Raw genomic sequence first — 19,904 nt, forward strand, 5'->3', positions numbered from 1 at the left:
CTATTTTTAGGTTGAATGATCTGTAGTGAGTGTACACACTATTGTTAGAAATGTTTTTATATTAATGCTGACGTGAATATACAAGTTAATGTTCCCATCAACCTATTTTGCCTAATAAGTTATGCCTAGCTTGTGGTGTTATTCCATAAGATGCACATCTTGAATCAAATGTGACTTTGAAGTTAAAGTTTGTTGTATGAGAGTTAATTCTGACTGGATTTTAGCAAATCCATGATCACAGTGGCTGCAAGATGACTACAAATCATTCAAATGAATGTTGTAAAAATATAAAAATCAATATTAACTTAATGCTAAATTGAAACCGTTCAAAGTACAACCGTGTTCATATTCGATTTCAACCAATATTACTCAAGTTCATACTTGCATAACTTTCATGCTGCTTTTTTTCCATCAATAGGTGAACAAAACTCAGGCCTAAAAGTTTGAGATGTGGGAAAAATTATGGATGCTCGTTTCCACCACAGAATACTCGCAATTCTGAAGAATTATGTGATAACTTTTTCTCTCCCTCACAATTGGCTTTCCTCAGAATTGCAGGTTTTTACCACAAAATTTGTTTTAAAATACAAATAAAAATAAAAAAATAATTAAGAATTTATTTTTCATTCTCGTTTCCCCTCTCAATAACTGTAGTTCCTATTACCATCCTAAGATGTTGCACCATAAACCTTCAGACACAAAACTCCAGGCAAACGGCCAAACCATTTTGCTTTAATTAAAAAAACGCAGGTGACATAAAACGCTGTATAGAAAACAAAAATAAATACAGTTGTTTCTTTATGGCATTTCCCTCCCGAATGGCCGTTTTCTAAACAATAATCAGAATGAAAGGAGCAGAGAAGCAGCCGAGAGAAGGCAGGTCCCAGTGCAGGAATGGTTCGCCTCGTCAGTACAGTCAGTTCGTAGCGGTCTGTTGAATCGTGTCGCCGTCGCTCAGCCCGACTTGAAGAGCAGGATGGCCACCTGACCCAGGTAGAAGTAGATGAAGTGTTTGGTCTCGTGAGTCACGTAACTCCCGAAGTTCCTTCCCACGATGCAATGCCAGGTGGGGTTGTACTTTTTGTCAAACTCCTGCATGGAAAGAATACATTTAAAGTCAGTCAATATGAAATGCAGTTTTCAACACATTTACTCAAAGCGAAAGGCATGACCTCAGAAGGGATGGGTTAAAAAAAATTAAATGCAAAGATGCATTGCAACTTGGAATAACCAGTGAATCATGCACAATAAGACCAGAAACATTCAGTAAATGTTGATTTTGGGTTGACATCACCAATAACCTGACGATAAAGTATTCATGAGCACATCTTCACTGCTAAATATAAACCTTACAAAGAAAATGGACGCCCAATAAAGTGTTCAGTCCAACTAGTGTTGTCAAAAATATCGATATATAGATATGCATCGATACTGTAATATCTGAAACAGTTCCAATCCTCATTTTCTGCAGAATCGATACACTGACACCAGCTGTGCGTTCTCTCTCTCTCTTCTCTCCGACGGTGAACTGACACACACCTTCTCCTCTCTCTCACTCGTCTCATTCGCTGCGGTTGAATAGCCTAGTGCTCGTATTGGGCATAATTTAAATAACTCCCGCAGGTTTCGCGCTCACACCACTGATACTACACAAGCAGAGCGCACATAAAGCCGCCTCTCAAACAGCTCTCGAGAACCAAATTGACCTCTTTTTCATGGCTAATTACGTGTAAACTGTCAAATACACACAGAATGTTTCCCAAATGCCCATTTTGGTGTGTATTCAGGTTAACAGTTTTGGAATGTACACAGTTGAGAAAGCAAACGCATGTTGTGTTTCAGTATATTGGATCCGCGTATACGTTTTTAAAGTGACAGCAGCCTAATAAACCTGTTATTGTCTGTCGTTAATGTTAATCAAAGAACAAAAGACAAAGAGAAAAGCACTCGCTGCTCTTGACTGAATAACTTTTGTAATTTTAAGCATTGATCTGTATTTAATATTTACAATGAAGACCATCTGGGGTTATTTTATATCTGATTACGTTAAAGTCTGCATAAACTGGAAGTTGCTACAGACTTAACTTCAGCGCAGAGACGTATTTCCAGGTGAAACGTAATATTGAATAGAGGGCGGTGTTTTATTTTAGCGCACCTCGTCTCAATCCCTCGCTCATTGCAGATGGACGGTTATTAGAGATATTCAACCCAAGCCGTCACACGGACGTCATCAGAGAGGGAACGCCATTCCAGAGCGGAAGCAAATGATCAAAGATTTCCACGACGAACACGTTTTCTGTGTATTAACTTGCACGGATGAACTGTTCACCACAAGACTAGTAATGTGCGCTAACAAAGTAAATGGGGTCAATTCTTCAATTTCTTCGTTTGTAATTATACTTAATTAGTATTTCTAACATGAATACTGCTGTTAGACCCACCTGGACAACTTAAAGCTGTGTTTATTTCATTTGTCATTCCATTTGCAATTTGTTTATTTGTTCTTATGTTATTGATGACTGTTTACTTGTCTTGTTTGTGTAAGTTTAGTTCAAAGATTCAAATAAAGCCTCCCTGTGCTGTGAGAAAGCTATTTCAACAAAATTACCCAAATTATATATATATATATATATAAAAAAAAAAGTCTAAATGTCTATTCCCCCATGATATCGAATATCGATATTTTCCAAGGTATCGTATCGAAGTTGGATAAAAATATCTATATGGCAGTTTTCCACGTGATATCGAAAATCGATATTTTCCAAGGTATCGTATCGAAGTTGGAAAATCCAACAAACCGGCGTTTACCTTCTTGATGTAGGCAGCGATGTCCTTCTCGATGTTGTACTTCTCCAGCGCCTGTGTGGCGCACTCCACAGCGTCCTGCTGCATCTCCTCGGACATGTCCGCATTCTTGATCACGGCCTTTCTGTCAGACATGGTGGTTCTGTAGTCACAAACAGAGACATTTCATGAGGAATGAGTGAATTTAATCTGTGAACGCCCAAACAACACCCTGTGACGCACCCATAATGCTTTGTGCCCTGCCCCAAATCAATCCCACAATCCTCAAGCATCTGCTGGTGGAACTGGTGAATGGTGGTCAGCCATCAGAGTCAGGATGGGCATTATATAAAATCAGCACATCAGAAGCTCCACGGCCATTATTCCATCTTTATTACATAACATCACGTGGCATATTTCGCCAGGTTACTGTTGCCATGGACACCTGAACTAAATCCTGTACTCAGCAACACAGATTTCCCCAAACTTATATTTATTTTCAAATAATGTTCATATAACTTCAGACTGAATAAACCAACTAAATAATCTTAACTTATCAAATCAAATGCCCTTTTGAGATGCGTGTTTTTTATTAGTGGAATATAAATGAATGGCGGCATGGTTATTTTTAGATATGAGAAATACTTCGCGCGTTTTTATGTTAAATTAAAGACTTTTGCATATTTAAATTTTTATTCTGATCAATCTTTGTTATTATTATTTCATTTAAGTTTAAGTCCGTAGCTGAATTAAATATAGATGTGCAGTCAACTAGGTACAGTATCGCTTGCTCTGAACGGAAAAACACATTAGATATTTAGTTATACCGACTAATATGCAGTAGAAAAGGATAAATGTAAAAGTTTTCACCTTATTTATGTGCAGATTTCCGTATAAGGAGAGAAAAGAGTCTCACTCGTAGCGCCTGTGTGTGATGCTCACGCTGTGTGCTTGACCAAAGTAATGTAGGTGTGTAACTGCCCGTTGGCTCCTCCCACTCTTGAATCCTATTGGCTGTCGCTGCCAAGCCAGGCTCTGTGATTGGTCCGCTCTGCAAGAGTCTCGCTGCAATGTTTCCCTGCATTTTATTTCAGACCGTCATGCCTTGCGTTCAAGACGCTTCGCTGGACTCCATAGCAACAATCAGAGAGGGAATTCTCCGGAAGAAGGGCGGGAGAAATGTTGAAATGTAATCGTGGAGATATTTATTCTTAACCAAGGTTTGAAATTAAGTATTTTCCTAAATATATATGTTTAAACAAAACAAAATGAGGTGAAAAGTTAATCGCAGCAGACAAACGAAACTGCAAAAAAATGTTATATACATCAAGTCTAAGAAACTAATGCGAACACAATGGCATTTGGAAACATTACTATTTTTTATGTTTTTGAAAAAAGTCTCTTTTGATCATATTTGATCAAAAATACAGAAAAAAACCCAGTAATATTGTGAAATATTATTACAATTTAAAATAATAGTTTTCTATTTTAATATGCTTTAAAGTGTAATTTATTCCTGTGATCAAAGCTGAATTTTCAGCATCATTACTCCAGTCTTCAGTGTCACATGATCCTTCAGAAATCACTCTAATATGATGATTTTCTTTTAATCAATGTTGGAAACAGTTGTGCTGCTTAATATTTTTTTGGAATATGTGATACTTTTTTTCAGGATTCACTGATGAATAAAAAAAGTTAAAAAGAACAGCATTTATTCAAAATAGAAATATTTTCTAATCAATTTAACAACTTTGCTGAATAAAATAATTTGACATGTAGTGTATATTATTACGAAATACTTCTATTTTAAATAAATGCTGCTCTTTTTAAACTTTTTATTAATCAAAGACTCCGGTAAAAAGTATCACAGGTTATAAAAAAAAAAAATAAGCACAGCTATTTCCAACATTAATCATCACATTAGAATGATTTCTGACATTTATATTATACATTTATATATGCATGTAATAATATTTTATAACTTAATTATTTCATTGCTCAATTATTATATAAGCACTATATACTCTATATAGTGAGAATATTGAGCTCATACTCGAGGAGGAAAAAACAGCTCAGATTTATTCAGAGGCTCAAACTGAGCAATAATATGCAATTTGCTGCAGATGCTGATACAGTATTTATATGGCATAAAAGTAAGATGAAATTCTGATTCTTGTAAATCAATGAGCTCTTTATAACAGTATTAAGATACTGACAATATATATCAATATCTATATCTGCCAATAATATGTCTTATGATATTTAAATGCAGTTTTAAAACATAATGTAATGCAATACAATGATGATTGAGATGAACAAATAAACCTTCCTCAAAAGCCTGATGATCATATTTGATACTCATATTTGAATATGATTTTTCAAAATAAATAAATAAAAACGGCATGGATTCAACTAACACTTCACTAATCTCATATTGAATCTGCACTTTGCTATACATCAAAAAATCACTGAATGTCATTGTCAATGTAAGATTATCGGCATTAAGCAGAGCGGGTTATCAAACATTTCTGAACGGTTTGTTTTACAGAAAGCTAGATCTACTCTTGCAGATTCAAGAGTTTGACCCTTTAAAAATGACCCTTAGGGCTTATAATAAACTTTGAACTTGAACTTGGATAATCAAAAGGAGCATGTTTTATTATTTGGTTCGATAAAATAAGCTTTTTTGAACCATGGCTGACCCTCAGGCACTTCTATAGATTTCAAATTTTTTGTTGCCAATAGAGAAGCGGAAGTAAAAGTTCCGTTGATAAGTCACAGAGGCCGAATATTCCCCATATTTCCCCACAATGCAGATCCAGTAGCCCCCTTGCCTCTTCTCAAATTCCTATAAAGAAAGACACAGTATTGATGTTCCACAAACTCACATCAACAAAACTCTCAATCTCCACCATCAAGCTCCTGACCAAAAAAAACAGCACATTTTCACAATACTGACACAACTGCATTTCACTGAGACATTCCAGTCTCACAGTACAACTCTAGAGAACCAACCTTTTTGATGTAGTGAGCAATGTCCCAGTTATCTTCATACTGATTCAAAGCCAGAGAAGCGAACTGAAGAACCTCCTGCTGTAACTCCTCACTCATGTCTACATGAAGGATCTTAGTCTCTGGCTTCCCCATGATTGATGTGTTGCCGTAAGCACCGACTCTGTTTAAATGAGAAAATGCGACAGTAATTAAACAGGACAGAATCTGGAGATTTACATTTTTTCTGATGGTCCAACAACTCTTCAAGACCTGCTGCCATTTATGTGAAGGAATTACTGGCCCATAATACTATTACAAGATGCAGCCAAACTTTATTATGACGAGTTGGAATTGTGGAGTCATATTAACAAAAGTTTGGGGTCGGTAAGATTTAAGCAGCTTCACAGTATTAAATTAAAATAAAATAATACAACAAGGTTTGTTTCTAGTGGAATTTATTGATTGATAGAATAAAATTAAATATCCCCAAAATATCCCCAACTGAGCAAGCCAAAGGCAACAGTGGCAAGGAACCGAAAAAACTCCATCAGGTGACCTAATGGAGAAAAAAAAAAACCTTGGGAGAACCCAGGCTCAGTCGGGGGCCAGTTCTCCTCTGGCATTTATGAACTAGAGGCCGGATTGTAGTTTGAACTGTGAGATCAACAATATTATATGAATGCCTGGCTGAAAAGATGCGCCTTTAAACTAGTTTTAAACTGGGAGAGCGAGTCCGAGCAACGAACAGTATCAGGAAGGCTATTCCAGAGTTTCGGAGCCAAATGTGAAAATGCTCTCCCTCCTTTGGTTGATCTGGATATCCTAGGTATGACCAAAAGCCTCGAATTTATTGATCTTAAGGAGCGCGATGGATTATAGGGCGATAGAAGATCCGTTAAATAGACTGGAGCTAAGCCGTTTAGGGCTTTATAAGTCACACAGAAAAATCCGATTAGTTCAGCTTACTCAAAAAAAGCATGCAAACCGATTGCACTTAAAAAACTAAGTAACGTGAAATAGGAATAGTATGTAGTACTAACAAGTAAATGTCTAGTAGAGTACACTTACAAGAGAGTTCCAGTAACTTAGAACTAATTTGTATAGTATACTTGATCATTTACTTTAGATGTACTCATGTATGCTAGTTGTGTTAACTCTGATGTTTTCTGCATACAACTTGGAATTACTGAGTTCACTTTACTTGTTAAAACCATGCAAACCGATTGCACTTAAAATAGCAAGTAAGCTTTACTCCAATAACTTAAGTGCTATCAATCATCTACTATATATCATTGGGAATACTTTCACAATTTTACAAATATAACATTTACAACTGGACAAATAAATTTAAGGCAATGATACAGTTCAAAGGTAAATTTATTGTATTTGTTTTCTTAACAACTGACACAGGGGTGGTCCACACAAGTTTGCAGTGGGGTATACAATTTATGTAAATAGTCACTTTAGGTTTTTACATTTATTTGAAAACAAAAAAACGGAAACACTTTATAATAAGGTTTATTAACATGGTAGTGTATTAACTAACATGAACTAACCATGAGAAATACATTTGTTACAGTATTTATTAATCTTTGTTAATGTTAGTTAATAAAAATACAGCTATTCATTGTTAATGTTAGTTTACAATGCATTAACTGATGTTAACAAATACAACCTTTGATTTTAATAACGTATTAGTAAATGTATATAAAATCTGAATAAAAATAAATATATTTGAGACCATACCCTGACTCTAACAGATTCTCAACAAACAGCTTTAACAATTCAACACATAACAATGACTCACTTTAATCAATAACACTTCGGAGACCAAACTTGGTATATAGAAGTGCAAAAAAAAGTGGCTACATTCATTAACGATGGAATAGTATTTCATCATTTAATGGAATAGTATTCCATCGTTTAAGCCTAAATGATGAAAAAGCAATGTCTCTGACACACATGTACATTAGAAATTAATACGCTGACAGATTCTTAAAGGGTTAGTTCACCCCAAAATTTTAATTCTGTCAGTAATTACTCTCCCTCATGTTGTTCCAACCCCGTAAGACTTTTGTTCATCTTAGGAACACAAATGAAGATATTTTTGATGAAATCTGAGAGGTTTCTGTCCCTCCATAGACTGCAATGTCATTGCAACTTCCAAGGCCCAGAAAGGTAGTAAAGACATAGTTAAAATAGTCCATGTGACTACAGTACTTCAACCTTAATGTTATGAAGCAACAAGAATACTTTTTGTGTGTAAAACCCCCGCCATTACAACATTATTCAACAATCTCTTCTCTTCCACGTCATTCTCCTACGCTGTTGACGTAGTGTAAACGCCCAGTACTTCTGGGTTCTACATCAGATTGAGGCTTATTAATGGCTGACGCTGGTCATGTGTGATGCTGGCCAATAAAAGCCTACGTTTTGACATAGAACCCAGAAGCACTGGGATATTTACACTATGTCAACAGCTTAGGAGAATGACGTGGAAGAGAAGAGATTGTTGAATAATGTCGTTATTTGTTTGTTTTTTTGCGCACGAAGTATTCTCGTCATTTTATAATATTAAGGTTGAAGTACTGTATACTTCACATGGACTATTGTAACGATGTTTTTTTCTGGGCTTTGAAAGTTGCAATGACGTTGTGGTCATTGGGGGGTAGAAAGCTCTCAGATTTCATCAAAAATATCTTTATTTGTGTTTTGAAGATGAACGAAGGTCTTACAGGTTTTGAACGACATGAAGGTGAGTAATTACTGACAGAATTTTCATTTTTGGGTGAACTAACCCTTTAACTTGCTCATGAACTAATGGGCTGACAATTTTAAACAAGTGGCTTAGTTTCCCTTTTATTTTTCTATCAACTAATCTAATTCCACTGTCATAAACAAATGTAATCTAATGCCAAACATCATCAATCTTGCACATTTGATTACTCAACAGGAGATTGTTCAGAGATTGCAGTTTTGGTGAGAGTTTGTTCTGTCTCAAAGCAAGCATCAATTTCTGAATGAAGTTAAAAGTATTTTTCATGTCTTTTGGGTAATCCAAATTTAAAGCATAAGTCAGACCAAAATAGATGCAAATTGCCTGAGGCAGGTTCTGCTGATTATCCATTACAATACCTCTCTCAACAATGATGGCAGTAGACACTGGGCAAAGGTAGAGTTTAGAGAGGGAAGTTGTTCTTCATCAATGACAGTCAGCACCCCAACAGATAGTTGTGCCCAGGCTTCATCAACATCACATACCTGAATGAAACCAAACAATAAAAATATTACAACAGAGAAAAGTGAAAAGGCATGATTTATAAATTATAATTTTATAATTTGAAAATGATTTATAGTGAATGGCTGTATATTTTAATGATGGATAGATTCACTTTTATCATGGATGGATGCATTTTGATGGATTTCAAAAAATATACGGCCATTCACTGCCATTATAAAGCTTGGATAAGACAGGACATTTTCTAATATAACTCTGATTGTATTCGTCTGAAAGAAGAATCCAGCGAAAAAATCGGTAATTTTCACACACAAAAAAACAATGAGTTTATCAACAAAACCCCACAACACTTTAGACAACAGCTATATAAGATTGTAAGCAAAACCATGATCAACTCAGAATAATAATGAAAAATTAAGGCTGCAGTAAACTCACCCCTGTATTAATTTGCTGCATAAGCCCATCTAATTTCTCTCCAATGCTTCTTGAAGACTTGAAGATTGTGACAAAGCGTGGTGTGTAGCGATCCACAGCACCATAAAAGTTACTCTGCAGTTTGCAGATCTGTGGGGACTATCCTGTTAAACTCTGCAAACACCTACAACACAGACAAAAAAAAAAAAAAGGCATGGGACAGTGTGGAAATCTTTCAATGAACAATTATTTTTGATTTTTCTGATCTTTATAAAAAATATCTTTCAATGCATGGTCAGGCCAACAGGCCAATTCTAAAGCCAAAACTAAATAGAATGTGGGTTCTCATGGTGGAAAAGGGTATGAATAAGTACTTACTTGTGACTCTGTAAAAAGAGCTGGTCACTACTCCATCTGCATCCACAATTTCACGTCTTCGCATTGAGAAGGTCTGGTCCATCTTTGATGCAGTGATAAAGCAGTTGAGTTTGAGTAAAAAAAAAAAAAAGCATTTTTACAGTGCTTGCATTACAATCTGAATTTACTCAATTTAAAAAAAATAATAGTTTAATGCTGTTGTGAAATCACAAATACTGTCAAAAAGCATCACATACTTCATCTCTGCATAAGCTGCAGATTACATTTAATTGTAACGTTAGATGTGCGCCATTTCACCAGATTTGGAACCTTAATAATTTATAAACCAATGCCAACAGAGGAGAATGCATCAGTGAAAATGGTAAAATAGAAAACCATAATTCTTATATTTGGGACAAATAAATCGCTTTTCGCCTGATTCCAGGAACTGTTAAGGTACCTGATAGTTTTATGCGCAAAAAAAAACAAACAGGCCAAACCATATTCTTCAAGCTCTAATTATCTCAATTATTTGGTAAACGTTAGACATTAAGGAAATCAGTCAAAATTAGCGACAGACAGTAAAAAAAAACATTCACACAAAAGTCGCATGCTTGATTACTCACCTTATTATTATTCCAAAAACGTAGCGAAGCTCCAGATAAAAATGTAGGCTAGGTAGTCTGTCAAAGTCTTTCCACATCTGCAAAATTGGCGCCGAGAATGAAATACGCACAGAATCTATTGCGCATGCTCTCGAAAGGTGCCGCTTCTTCTTCTTTGTTTTTTCTGCACATTAGGCATGCATTAATTCACTGCTGCCTCTCACTGGTTTAGTAACGTCATTGCATCCTTTATTGCTACTTGCTTATTTCAAGTAAGCGTCACTCAAACGATTGAGTAACTTGTTATTTTCACCCTGCAATTGACTGTAACTCAACAAAACCTAGTAAGAAGTATGTATTTTATATTACTGAGTAAAGTTTACTAAGTATATGTGAGTCAGGAAAGCTATTGGATTTTACATTAATACGGAACTTTATAGGTAACCAATGAAGTGATGTTAAAATTGGTGTTATATGATCATATTTTCTTGATCTAGTAAGAACTCTAGCGGCTGCATTTTGGACTAACTGTAGCTTGTTTATAGAGGATGCAGGACAACCAGCTAATAAAGCATTACAGTAATCTAGTCTCGAGGTCATGAATGCATGAACTAACTTTTCTGCATCGGAAACTGATAGCATATTACGTAGCTTAGCAATGTTTCTAAGGTGGAAAAAGGCTGTTCTTGTAACATACGAAATATGATTTTCAAAAGACAGGTTACAATCGAGTATAACACCCAGGTCTTTTACTGTAGAGGATAAAGTAACAGGACATCCTACAATGTTAAAGTTGTATTGTGAGAGGTTCTGTGGGCGGTTTTTTGAACCGATAAGTATTACCTCTGTCTTGTCTGGATTTAATAAAAGAAAATTACGCGTCATCCAATCTTTTATATCTTTAACACACTCTGTCAATTTGGATAATTTAGCGTTTTCATCCGCCGTGATGAAATATAGATTTGAGTGTCATCAGCATAACAATGGAAACTAATTCCATGTTTCCTTATAATATTTCCAAGTGGCATCATATTTATTGAGAATAATAGAGGGCCTAACACAGATCCCTGCGGCACTCCATAGTTTACTGGAATTATGATCGATTTTTCTCCATTTAAATAGACAAAATGGTAGCGGTCAGATAAGTATGATCTGAACCAGCTTAATGCTTGTCCTTTTCTTGCAAGAAAGAGCCCAGCTGAGCGGACACAACTTTTTCTAGTATTTTAGACATAAATGGAAGATTTGAAATAGGTCTATAATTTGCTAGATTATTATTGTGGATCTAATTGTGGTTTCTTAATGAGAGGTTTTATAACTGCCAGTTTAAATGTTCTTGGAACATGTCCTAAAGATAAAGACGAGTTAATAATATTGAGGAGAGGCTCTTCCACTACAGGTAACACTTCTTTCAGTAGTTTAGTTGGTATAGGATCTAATAAACATGTTGTTGTTTTAGATGAAGTGATAAGTTTATTTAACTCTTTTTGTTCTATAGTTGTAAAGCACTGTAGTTGTTCTTGCGGGGGGATAATTGAGGCTGAATTATAAGGCGCGATTGAAGATTGAACGTTTAAAATTGTGGTTCTGATGTTTTCTATTTTCTCAGTGAAGAAGTTCATGAAATCATTACTACTAAACTGTAACGGGATATTTTGTTCGGGTGACGTCTGTTTATTTGTTAGTCTAGCCACGGTGTTAAATAAAAACCTAGGATTGTTTTGGTTATTTTCTATTAGTTTGCGGAGATGCTCAGCCCTGGCCGCTTTTAGGGCCTTTTTATAATGTGACATACTGTCTTTCCACGCGATTCTAAAGACCTCTAAATTAGTTTGTTTCCATTTACGCTCTAAATTACGGGTTTCTCTCTTTAGAACATGCGTAATAATAATTAATAATTCGTTACATTTATATAGCGCTTTTTCTGAGACCTCAAAGCGCTTTACATAGATGGGGGAGAATATTAGTTATATTATATATTGATAGTTCGCCCAAAAATGATTTACTCACCCTCAAGCCGTTCGAGATGCATATGTCAATCTTTTTTCAGACGAAAACATTTTCAGTTATTTTAGAAAATGTCTTAGATCTTTCAGTGGTTATAATGTGAAGCAATGGGGTCCAGCTGCTTCAAGTCGCAAAATGTGCATGCATCCTTCACAAAAATAATCCATCCGGCTCCAGGTGGATAAACGAAGGCCTTCTGAGGGTAATCCGTATATTTTTACGACAAAACTGCACGGATGTTTTTGCACCACAATTTCAGCGGAATGAAAAGAGAGTCTCCACAACAGTATCTGCGCCACTGATCGCAGCGGCAACGAGCACTTTAATCACTTTATTTAAAAAACAACACATTTCAGCGCTAGATCGCCTCTTACTTAACAAACGAACTATATGAATGCTCTGCTAGTTAACTGGAGATGTTTTATGTATTTGTATTGGTATATTAGTGCCACGAGATGTTTCAAAAGTGGTGGGGACATGTCCCACCCATCCCAACTCTTAGAAATTGGTACCAGAGACACAAACTGGTGTTGATATGTTGGACACTAATGATGTGTCATTCTAGTTAACAGTTCAGTAACAGTTAGCCTGATCGCTCTCTTACCTTGATAATTAATTCCTCGAAAAATGTATATCCTTTATTGATTTTTTTCTTTTTGGTGACGGAGTTTTCCTCCACGAGTCTCGTAACGTCGGCAAATGTATTTGGCAAATCCGTTAGAGAAGAGAGTAGATTGTCTCTGATACTTTTTCTCTTGCCCGGGTATGTTTTTCTGATGTGTTAAAGCTTGACCAGAACTATAACAGCTTTCACACAATAACTGGAAATACCTTTGCTTTCACACAATAACTGGAAATATGTAATCGTTCCGGAAGCTTACGGTCAAGCTTCAACAACATCAGAAAAACATACCCGGACAATCACAAAACAGACCTGAACTGATGTGTGGGAATTTTAATACAAAACCCACAATTCCTCACAATCTTTCATGTCATGATATGGCAGACTATTATCCTGATAAAAATATCCCGATAACATCACAATGGATCGTTTTCGGACTTTAAAATAACACAACCACAGACAATCATCATTCATATATTTTCAGTTGGCTTTCTTTCATACCAGTGCAAAGCATGTTGAAATAAAGACATGTTTCTGAGAGGATGACAATCTAATAGCTATTGTCACAGCATTAATGTAATTTCTCAGTTCACTCAAACTCATTTCTGACCTGGATTTAAAACAATATACATTAAAAAAAAGCACCATCGATTAAAGTAATAGCAGATTTGTGACCTTCAAACTTTAAACACACACACACACACACCTTTCCCTAAATGTCTCTTCTACTATTAAAATACACTAATAGAATAGTTGAACATCACACACACACACACAGTTTTTGAGTTTGCAGTTTTGTCTCTCATGGTTTCACTCGCTGCGTTCCTTTGGTTCCTTGTATTTCCACTGGATGTAGTCAAAGATGTCCTTCTCACTGTCCACCAGCAGAGGCTCTCCAGCCACACCTGTGTGAAACAGAGATCATGTGACTTCAGGTACAACAGATATAGGCCCTGTCCCAAATGGCACAGTTCATATGCACTTTCAGTCTTGTGGACTTACAATGGCAGCCGCATGCGCATGTCCGTTAGGGTGTCCCATTTGTTATTTTAGGCCTCAGAAGGGTTCTCGTGAGCGATATGCGTCCTCGATGCGCACTTCTTCCCGACAGTCAAAGCGGCGTTACGTCACGAAAGTGCGGACTCGTAGGAAGACCACGAGTGCTTAGGGTGCCATTTGGGACAGGGCCAGAATCTCCATCATAGGAAAGAACGAGTCACCAGATGAACAGAGTAAAGCTGCAGCAAGTAAACTAGACTTTTGGATGGACAGAAACTCAAACTCTTTAGTGCGTCCTAAATCGCATACTATTCTACACAATTTTGTAGTATAAATAGTGTGAGACTGAGTATACAGGCGTTTTTTACCGGTCGCTGAGAGTTGAAGAATGTTCAACACTGTCACTTTTTAATATTCAACAATATTATTGATCTGCCTTACTTAAGGTGGACGATGCTGCAATTTTCTTTTATAAACAAACTTTGTTGTATTATTGTCATGTTATAAATGTGAAGCTGTTTTGATACAATCTGTATTGTAAAAAGCGCTATATAAATAAAGGTGACTTGACTTAACTTGACTTTTTACCCAACCGTCCAATCACAGTGGAGGAGGGGCGGGACTAATACCACACCGACCAACCGCCACATTCTGCTTGTACAACGTCAACAGACGACAACAAGCATAATAACAGAACAAAATCATTTAAAACAAGAGCCAGAGAAAATACATTACATTGTATCGACATTTTAATACAGAATCAACATAGAAACAAAATATGTGTGAAATGAGATACTAGTAACACTTTCGCGGATATTCCGTATCATAACAAGCAAAACGTCTCAACTGAAAAAAATCCTGCGCTGCCAAAACAGCTTCAGCAGAGCGCCTAGCTATAGTGGACACACGGCCTAATTCAACCAAAAAAACAAAGTGTGTAACGTTGGACACTTCATGCACTCGACTGTCGCAGCTTTAATAATGTAGTGGAGGGGGAGGGGCTATCAGACTCCAATGTTGAAAGACTACACGATTGAGTACAAAAAGCATAAGTGTAATTTAGGCATAGACAGTAAAAGAAATGGACACAGCGACCCCATAGACTTCAACAGAGAAAAGTGAAGTCAATTAGAAGCACTCACTTCCTGATGGCTGAGCGACTGCGCAGACTCAAACTGAGCTTGACGACGTAGATGTGACGTGAGCAACCCGTCTGTCTTCTAGTAGCTGTGCCAAGAGAAATCTGAATCATTCCCATCCGAATCTTGCAGAGACGGAGAGTGTGAGTAGGAGCTGTCCATGAGCTATAGGAGCAGGAGCAACTTTATGACTCTCTATGGGCTTCTCCCTCGACTTTATCGGACTTTATGACTCCACGTCTCCCCGATCTCTCGCGAGCTTCTCCTCCTGTCTATATGGTAATTTCCAGAGAGTCGCGTGGTTATGACGCAATCGTTAGCCTATTTTTACAAAAACTGCTTCTACGGAGCCATAACGTAAGATACAAGGTAATGGAGCCTTTTATACATTGTTGTGTTTCTTTAGAAATAAATAATGGACAAATAGAGTCTTTAAACGCCTCAGATGTAAAGTTATTCGCTGTCAAAGTGACGCCAAAATGAATGGGAGTCAATGGAATGCTAACAGAAGGTGATGGCTTGTTAGCCAATGGCGGCCGCCGGGGATGTTACGCTTTTCGGATGCTGGATTGCCCCGCTGCAAGCCTGTCAGTGAAGAATAAGAACTCCTTAAACCAAATTGTTAAATGGGCGAGTAGGATTATAGGAGTAAATCAATGGAATTTAGGAAATATTTATACAAATCAGCTGTACCAGAAAGCAAGTGCTGTCTTGAATGATCGGTCGCATCCCTTAAACTACCCTGGCTGCAAAATACATTTTGCTGCTGCTAGGGTGCGTCTAGATTTCTAGGCTACTACCGGTATTTTTTTTGTTTTTGAAAGAAGTCTCTTTTGATCATATTTGTTCAAAAATACAGAAAAACCCCAGTAATATTGCGAAATATTATTACAATCTAAAATAATAGTTTTCTATTTTAATATGCTTTAAAGTGTAATTTATTCCTGTGATCAAAGCTGTATTTTCAGCATCATTACTCCAGTCTTCAGTGTCACATGATCCTTCAGAAATCACTCTAATATGATGATTTTCTTTTTCATCAATGTTGGAAACAGTTGTGCTGCTTAATATTTTTTTGGAACACGTGATACTTTTTTTTTTTCAGGATTCGCTGATGAATAAAAAAAAGTTAAAAAGAACAGCATTTATTAAAAATAGAAATATTTTCTAACAATATAAATCTTTACTATCACTTTTGATCAATTTAACACATCCTTGCTGAATAAAATTATTAATTTCTTTTCAAAGAAATGTACTGACCCCAACCTTTGACATGTAGTGTATATTATTACAAAAGATTTCTATTTTAAATAAATGCTGCTCTTTTTATATAAAAAACGTTTTATTCAAAGAATCCGCTAAAAAGTATCACAGGTTCTAAAAAATATATATTAGCACAGCTATTTCCAACATTAATCATCATAATGATTTCTGAAGGATCATGTGACACTGAAGACTGGGGTAATCACAGGATCACAGGATATAAATTAGAGTTTAAAGTATATTAAAATAGAAAACCATTATTTTAAATTGTAATATTTATATAAATAAATACACTTTTATTATACATTTATATACGTATGTAATAATATTTTAGAACTTAATTCTTTTATTGCTCAATTATTATATAAGCACTAATATATACTCAATTATTACAAACTGCTCTGTGACACGAAGGTAGAGGATACAAATGCAGTTTATTAAAAGGGTTATCCAGAATCGTAATCCAACACAAGCAGAGGGTCAAGCACAGGAAGGCAGACCAAACAAACAAACAAAACCAGGCAGGGGTCAGAGGTACAAGAGTAATCCACAGAACAGGCAAGAAAAAAAAAACAAGAGACATGAAAACCAGGGAAAACGCTCAGAAGTGCAGTGCAACAACATACAAAGCTTCGCAGTGAGTGATGGGGTGAACCAGGCTATATGGGGTGAACTAAACAAGATAATGAGACACAGGTGAATGTGATAATGAGTGCTGATGAGTCCAGGCAGAGAATGATGGGAGATGTAGTTTGTGAGTGAACATGAGAGTCTGGTGTGGAGTGACTGTTACATCAATACTCTATATAGTGAGAATATTGAGCTCATACTTGAGGAGGGAAAAAATCCATCAAGCATATCAATATCTATATCTGCCAATAATATGTCTTAGTAAGATGATATTTAATATAATGTAATGCAATACAATGATGATTGAGAGATGAACCTTCAACCTTCCTCAAAAGCCTGATGATCATATTTGATTCTCATATTTGAATATGATTTTTCAGAATAAAAAAATTAAAACGACATGGATTCAACTAACACTTCACTAATCTTATATTGAATCTGTACTTTGCTATACATTGAAAATCATTGAATGTCATTGTCAATGTAAGATTATCGGCATTAAGCAGAGCGGGTTATCAAACATTTCTGAACGGTTTGTTTTACAGAAAGCTAGATCTACTCTTGCAGATTCATCTCATCCACTGTCCCGTGACTTTAACATGATTCCTTCTGCTTTGGCTTTTAAACTTATAAGATGTCAGAATGTTGTGTGCTGTTTCTGTTGTTTACTGTGTGTTTTGTACTACAATTATTACAAATTTTATGCTGCACCAAAAATTACCCTTTGGGCTTATAATAAACTTTGAACTTGAACTTGGATAATCAAATAAACTAAGTGTTCATCTTGAAATATAATAACAATACAGAAGGTATTCTTATGTTTACCTACTTCATATCAGTGCAGATTTCACAGCAGAAAGACACATGAACCACAAGCTATAGGAGCATGTTTTATTATTTGGTTGGATAAAATAAGCTTTTTTTTTAACAATTGCTGACCCTCAGGGGTTTTTGAAGACAGAAATGTTTAGGTGACCAAAAGAGAAGCGGATGTAAAAGTTCCTTTGGTATTGCGCATAGAAAGCAGGGTCCCCCAAAATGCAGATCCAGTAGCCCCCTTGCCTCTTCTGAAATTCCTATAAGGAAAGACACAGTATTAATGTTCCACAAACTCACATCAACAAAACTCTCAATCTCCACCATCAAGCTCCTGACCAAAAAAAACAGCACATTTTCACAATACTGAAACAACTGCATTTCACTGAGACATTCCAGTCTCACAGTACAACTCTAGAGAACCAACCTTTACGATGTAGCGAGCAATGTCATTGTGCTTTTCATACAGATTCAAAGCCAGGAAAGCGAACTGAATCACCTCCTGCTGCAACTCCTCACTCATGTCTGCATTATGGATCTTAACCTCTGACTTCCCCCTGAATGATATGCTGCCAGAAGCACCGACTCTGTTTTAATGAGCAAATGCGACAGTAATTAAACAGGACAGAATCTGGAGATAGGCTATACATTTTTTGTGATGCTCCAACAGCTCTTCACTGCCATTGACTGCCAATGCCAGCAGTAGCGGTTTTAGGCACGGGCGAACCGGGCAATCGCCCGGGGCGGCATTTTGAGGGGGGAGGGGCGGCGCCGCCGGCACGAGCAGAAAAAAAACAACAAAAAAAAACGCCGTGAAGTGGTTTTCTATTATCTATCATTTCACTGTGTGGGGAATTGGCAAATTTGCGCCCCTGCTTGCTGAGAACTATTTTTTACAGTCTATGGCTGAGAAGATGCCGTGCACAGAAGCTGTTTGAGAAGGGGAAAGGGGAGGGGGCGCGGAGGCGCGGGCGAGGATGACAGTTCACCTCTGGGTCTCTCCCAAATGGAACGGACAAGGGGGGGCGGGGGATCCATATAGTTATCGAAGTCAGTCACACCCAGGGGCGGCTGGCCAATAGAGGGCGCTAGGGCGCCGCCCCCCCATGAGCCAGACCACAGTTTATGAGCCACACTCAGTAAATAAATAAGTAAATACATACATACAAATTGTCAGTATTTGTGTGTTTGAGATATTAAATACACCCAGTATATGTGAAAAATATGATAGAAATTCAAAATATCTGCTTTTTCTATACATCCCCTCCACTTGCGTGCACGTCTCATCAGCTCTGGGGCGCTGGAGAGAGGCGCCCCAGAGAGGCGGGTCTGTGGAGCAGCTTAGCCAATTGCTGATTTAAGATATACATGTTTGACATAAGCTGTAGCCAATCAGCGAGCTCAAATCTAATCAGCTATGGGCGCTTCTGTTTAGCCTATGTGTTTAGCGCCCCAAGCTGCGCGCGCCCGAGCCGCGCCCATCTCTATCAGACAGCGGTCTATCGGCCTGGCTAGCTGGATGCGGTCATGCTAATGCCTTGTTTTGCTTTCCGTGATTACTTTTTAAAACAACAGCGACAGACAGATCCAGCATGGACAGTTACCGGAGTGAGGGACCTGTCTTAGAAAGTAACTAAACTGTTTGAGTTAAATTTCAAATGCAAATGGAAAGTTTGTGCAATTTGTTTGTTTTTGTGTAAGAATGCCTCAGTCTTGTAATATCCTCCTGGGACCCAAGAATAGACTTTTGTCCACTGTAGTGGACATTATATTTTAGTGAATTTCTCTGACATCATACATGTCACATGACACAACCTGGGTGTCCTGTAAAGAGCACATTCAGGACTTTCCAGAGATATGAAATGTTTGTAGGTTTCACCATGAAAACAACTTCTCCTTGGTCTTTAAAAATGTCTGACATTAATTTAGTGATCAAATGTATCATTCTTATGGAAATATGATAATATATTGTAATTATAATTTAAATTGGACTACTTTTCAAATTGTATTTCATAATACAACATCTCAGGAAAATG

At 36.8% G+C, this 19,904-nt stretch overlaps 2 protein-coding genes across 3 annotated transcripts in view; both read right to left on the reverse strand.

Moving 5' to 3' along the window:
• Nucleotides 1-704: 704 nt before the first annotated feature.
• dynll1 (dynein, light chain, LC8-type 1) lies at nucleotides 705-4,308 on the reverse strand. The gene is made up of 3 exons (XM_084087392.1): nucleotides 3,655-4,308; nucleotides 2,809-2,947; nucleotides 705-1,092 (listed from the first exon to the last, which is right to left on the reverse strand). The coding sequence occupies exons 2-3, from the start codon at nucleotides 2,938-2,940 to the stop codon at nucleotides 955-957; spliced, it is 270 nt and encodes an 89-aa protein (XP_083943518.1). The 5' UTR covers nucleotides 2,941-2,947; nucleotides 3,655-4,308; the 3' UTR covers nucleotides 705-954.
• Nucleotides 4,309-4,844: 536 nt separating this feature from the next.
• Nucleotides 4,845-19,904, reverse strand: part of LOC311066297 (uncharacterized protein) — a 35,863-nt gene continuing 20,803 nt past the window's right edge. The window contains exons 1-3 of one of the 2 annotated variants that reach the window (XM_084087393.1): nucleotides 13,004-13,221; nucleotides 5,800-5,959; nucleotides 4,845-5,632 (exon numbers count right to left, since the gene is read on the reverse strand). In XM_084087393.1, the coding sequence (XP_083943519.1) occupies nucleotides 5,489-5,632; nucleotides 5,800-5,931 (276 nt within the window). In that variant the 5' untranslated portion in view covers nucleotides 5,932-5,959; nucleotides 13,004-13,221 and the 3' untranslated portion in view covers nucleotides 4,845-5,488. Of the gene's footprint in view, nucleotides 5,633-5,799; nucleotides 5,960-13,003; nucleotides 13,222-19,904 lie in introns of those variants that run through there. The other variant, XM_084087394.1, reaches the window with a different exon arrangement.

The sequence above is a fragment of the Abramis brama genome, assembly GCF_963993115.1.
Source record: "Abramis brama genome assembly, chromosome: 16".
In the NCBI taxonomy this organism is placed as follows: Eukaryota; Metazoa; Chordata; class Actinopteri; order Cypriniformes; family Leuciscidae; genus Abramis; species Abramis brama.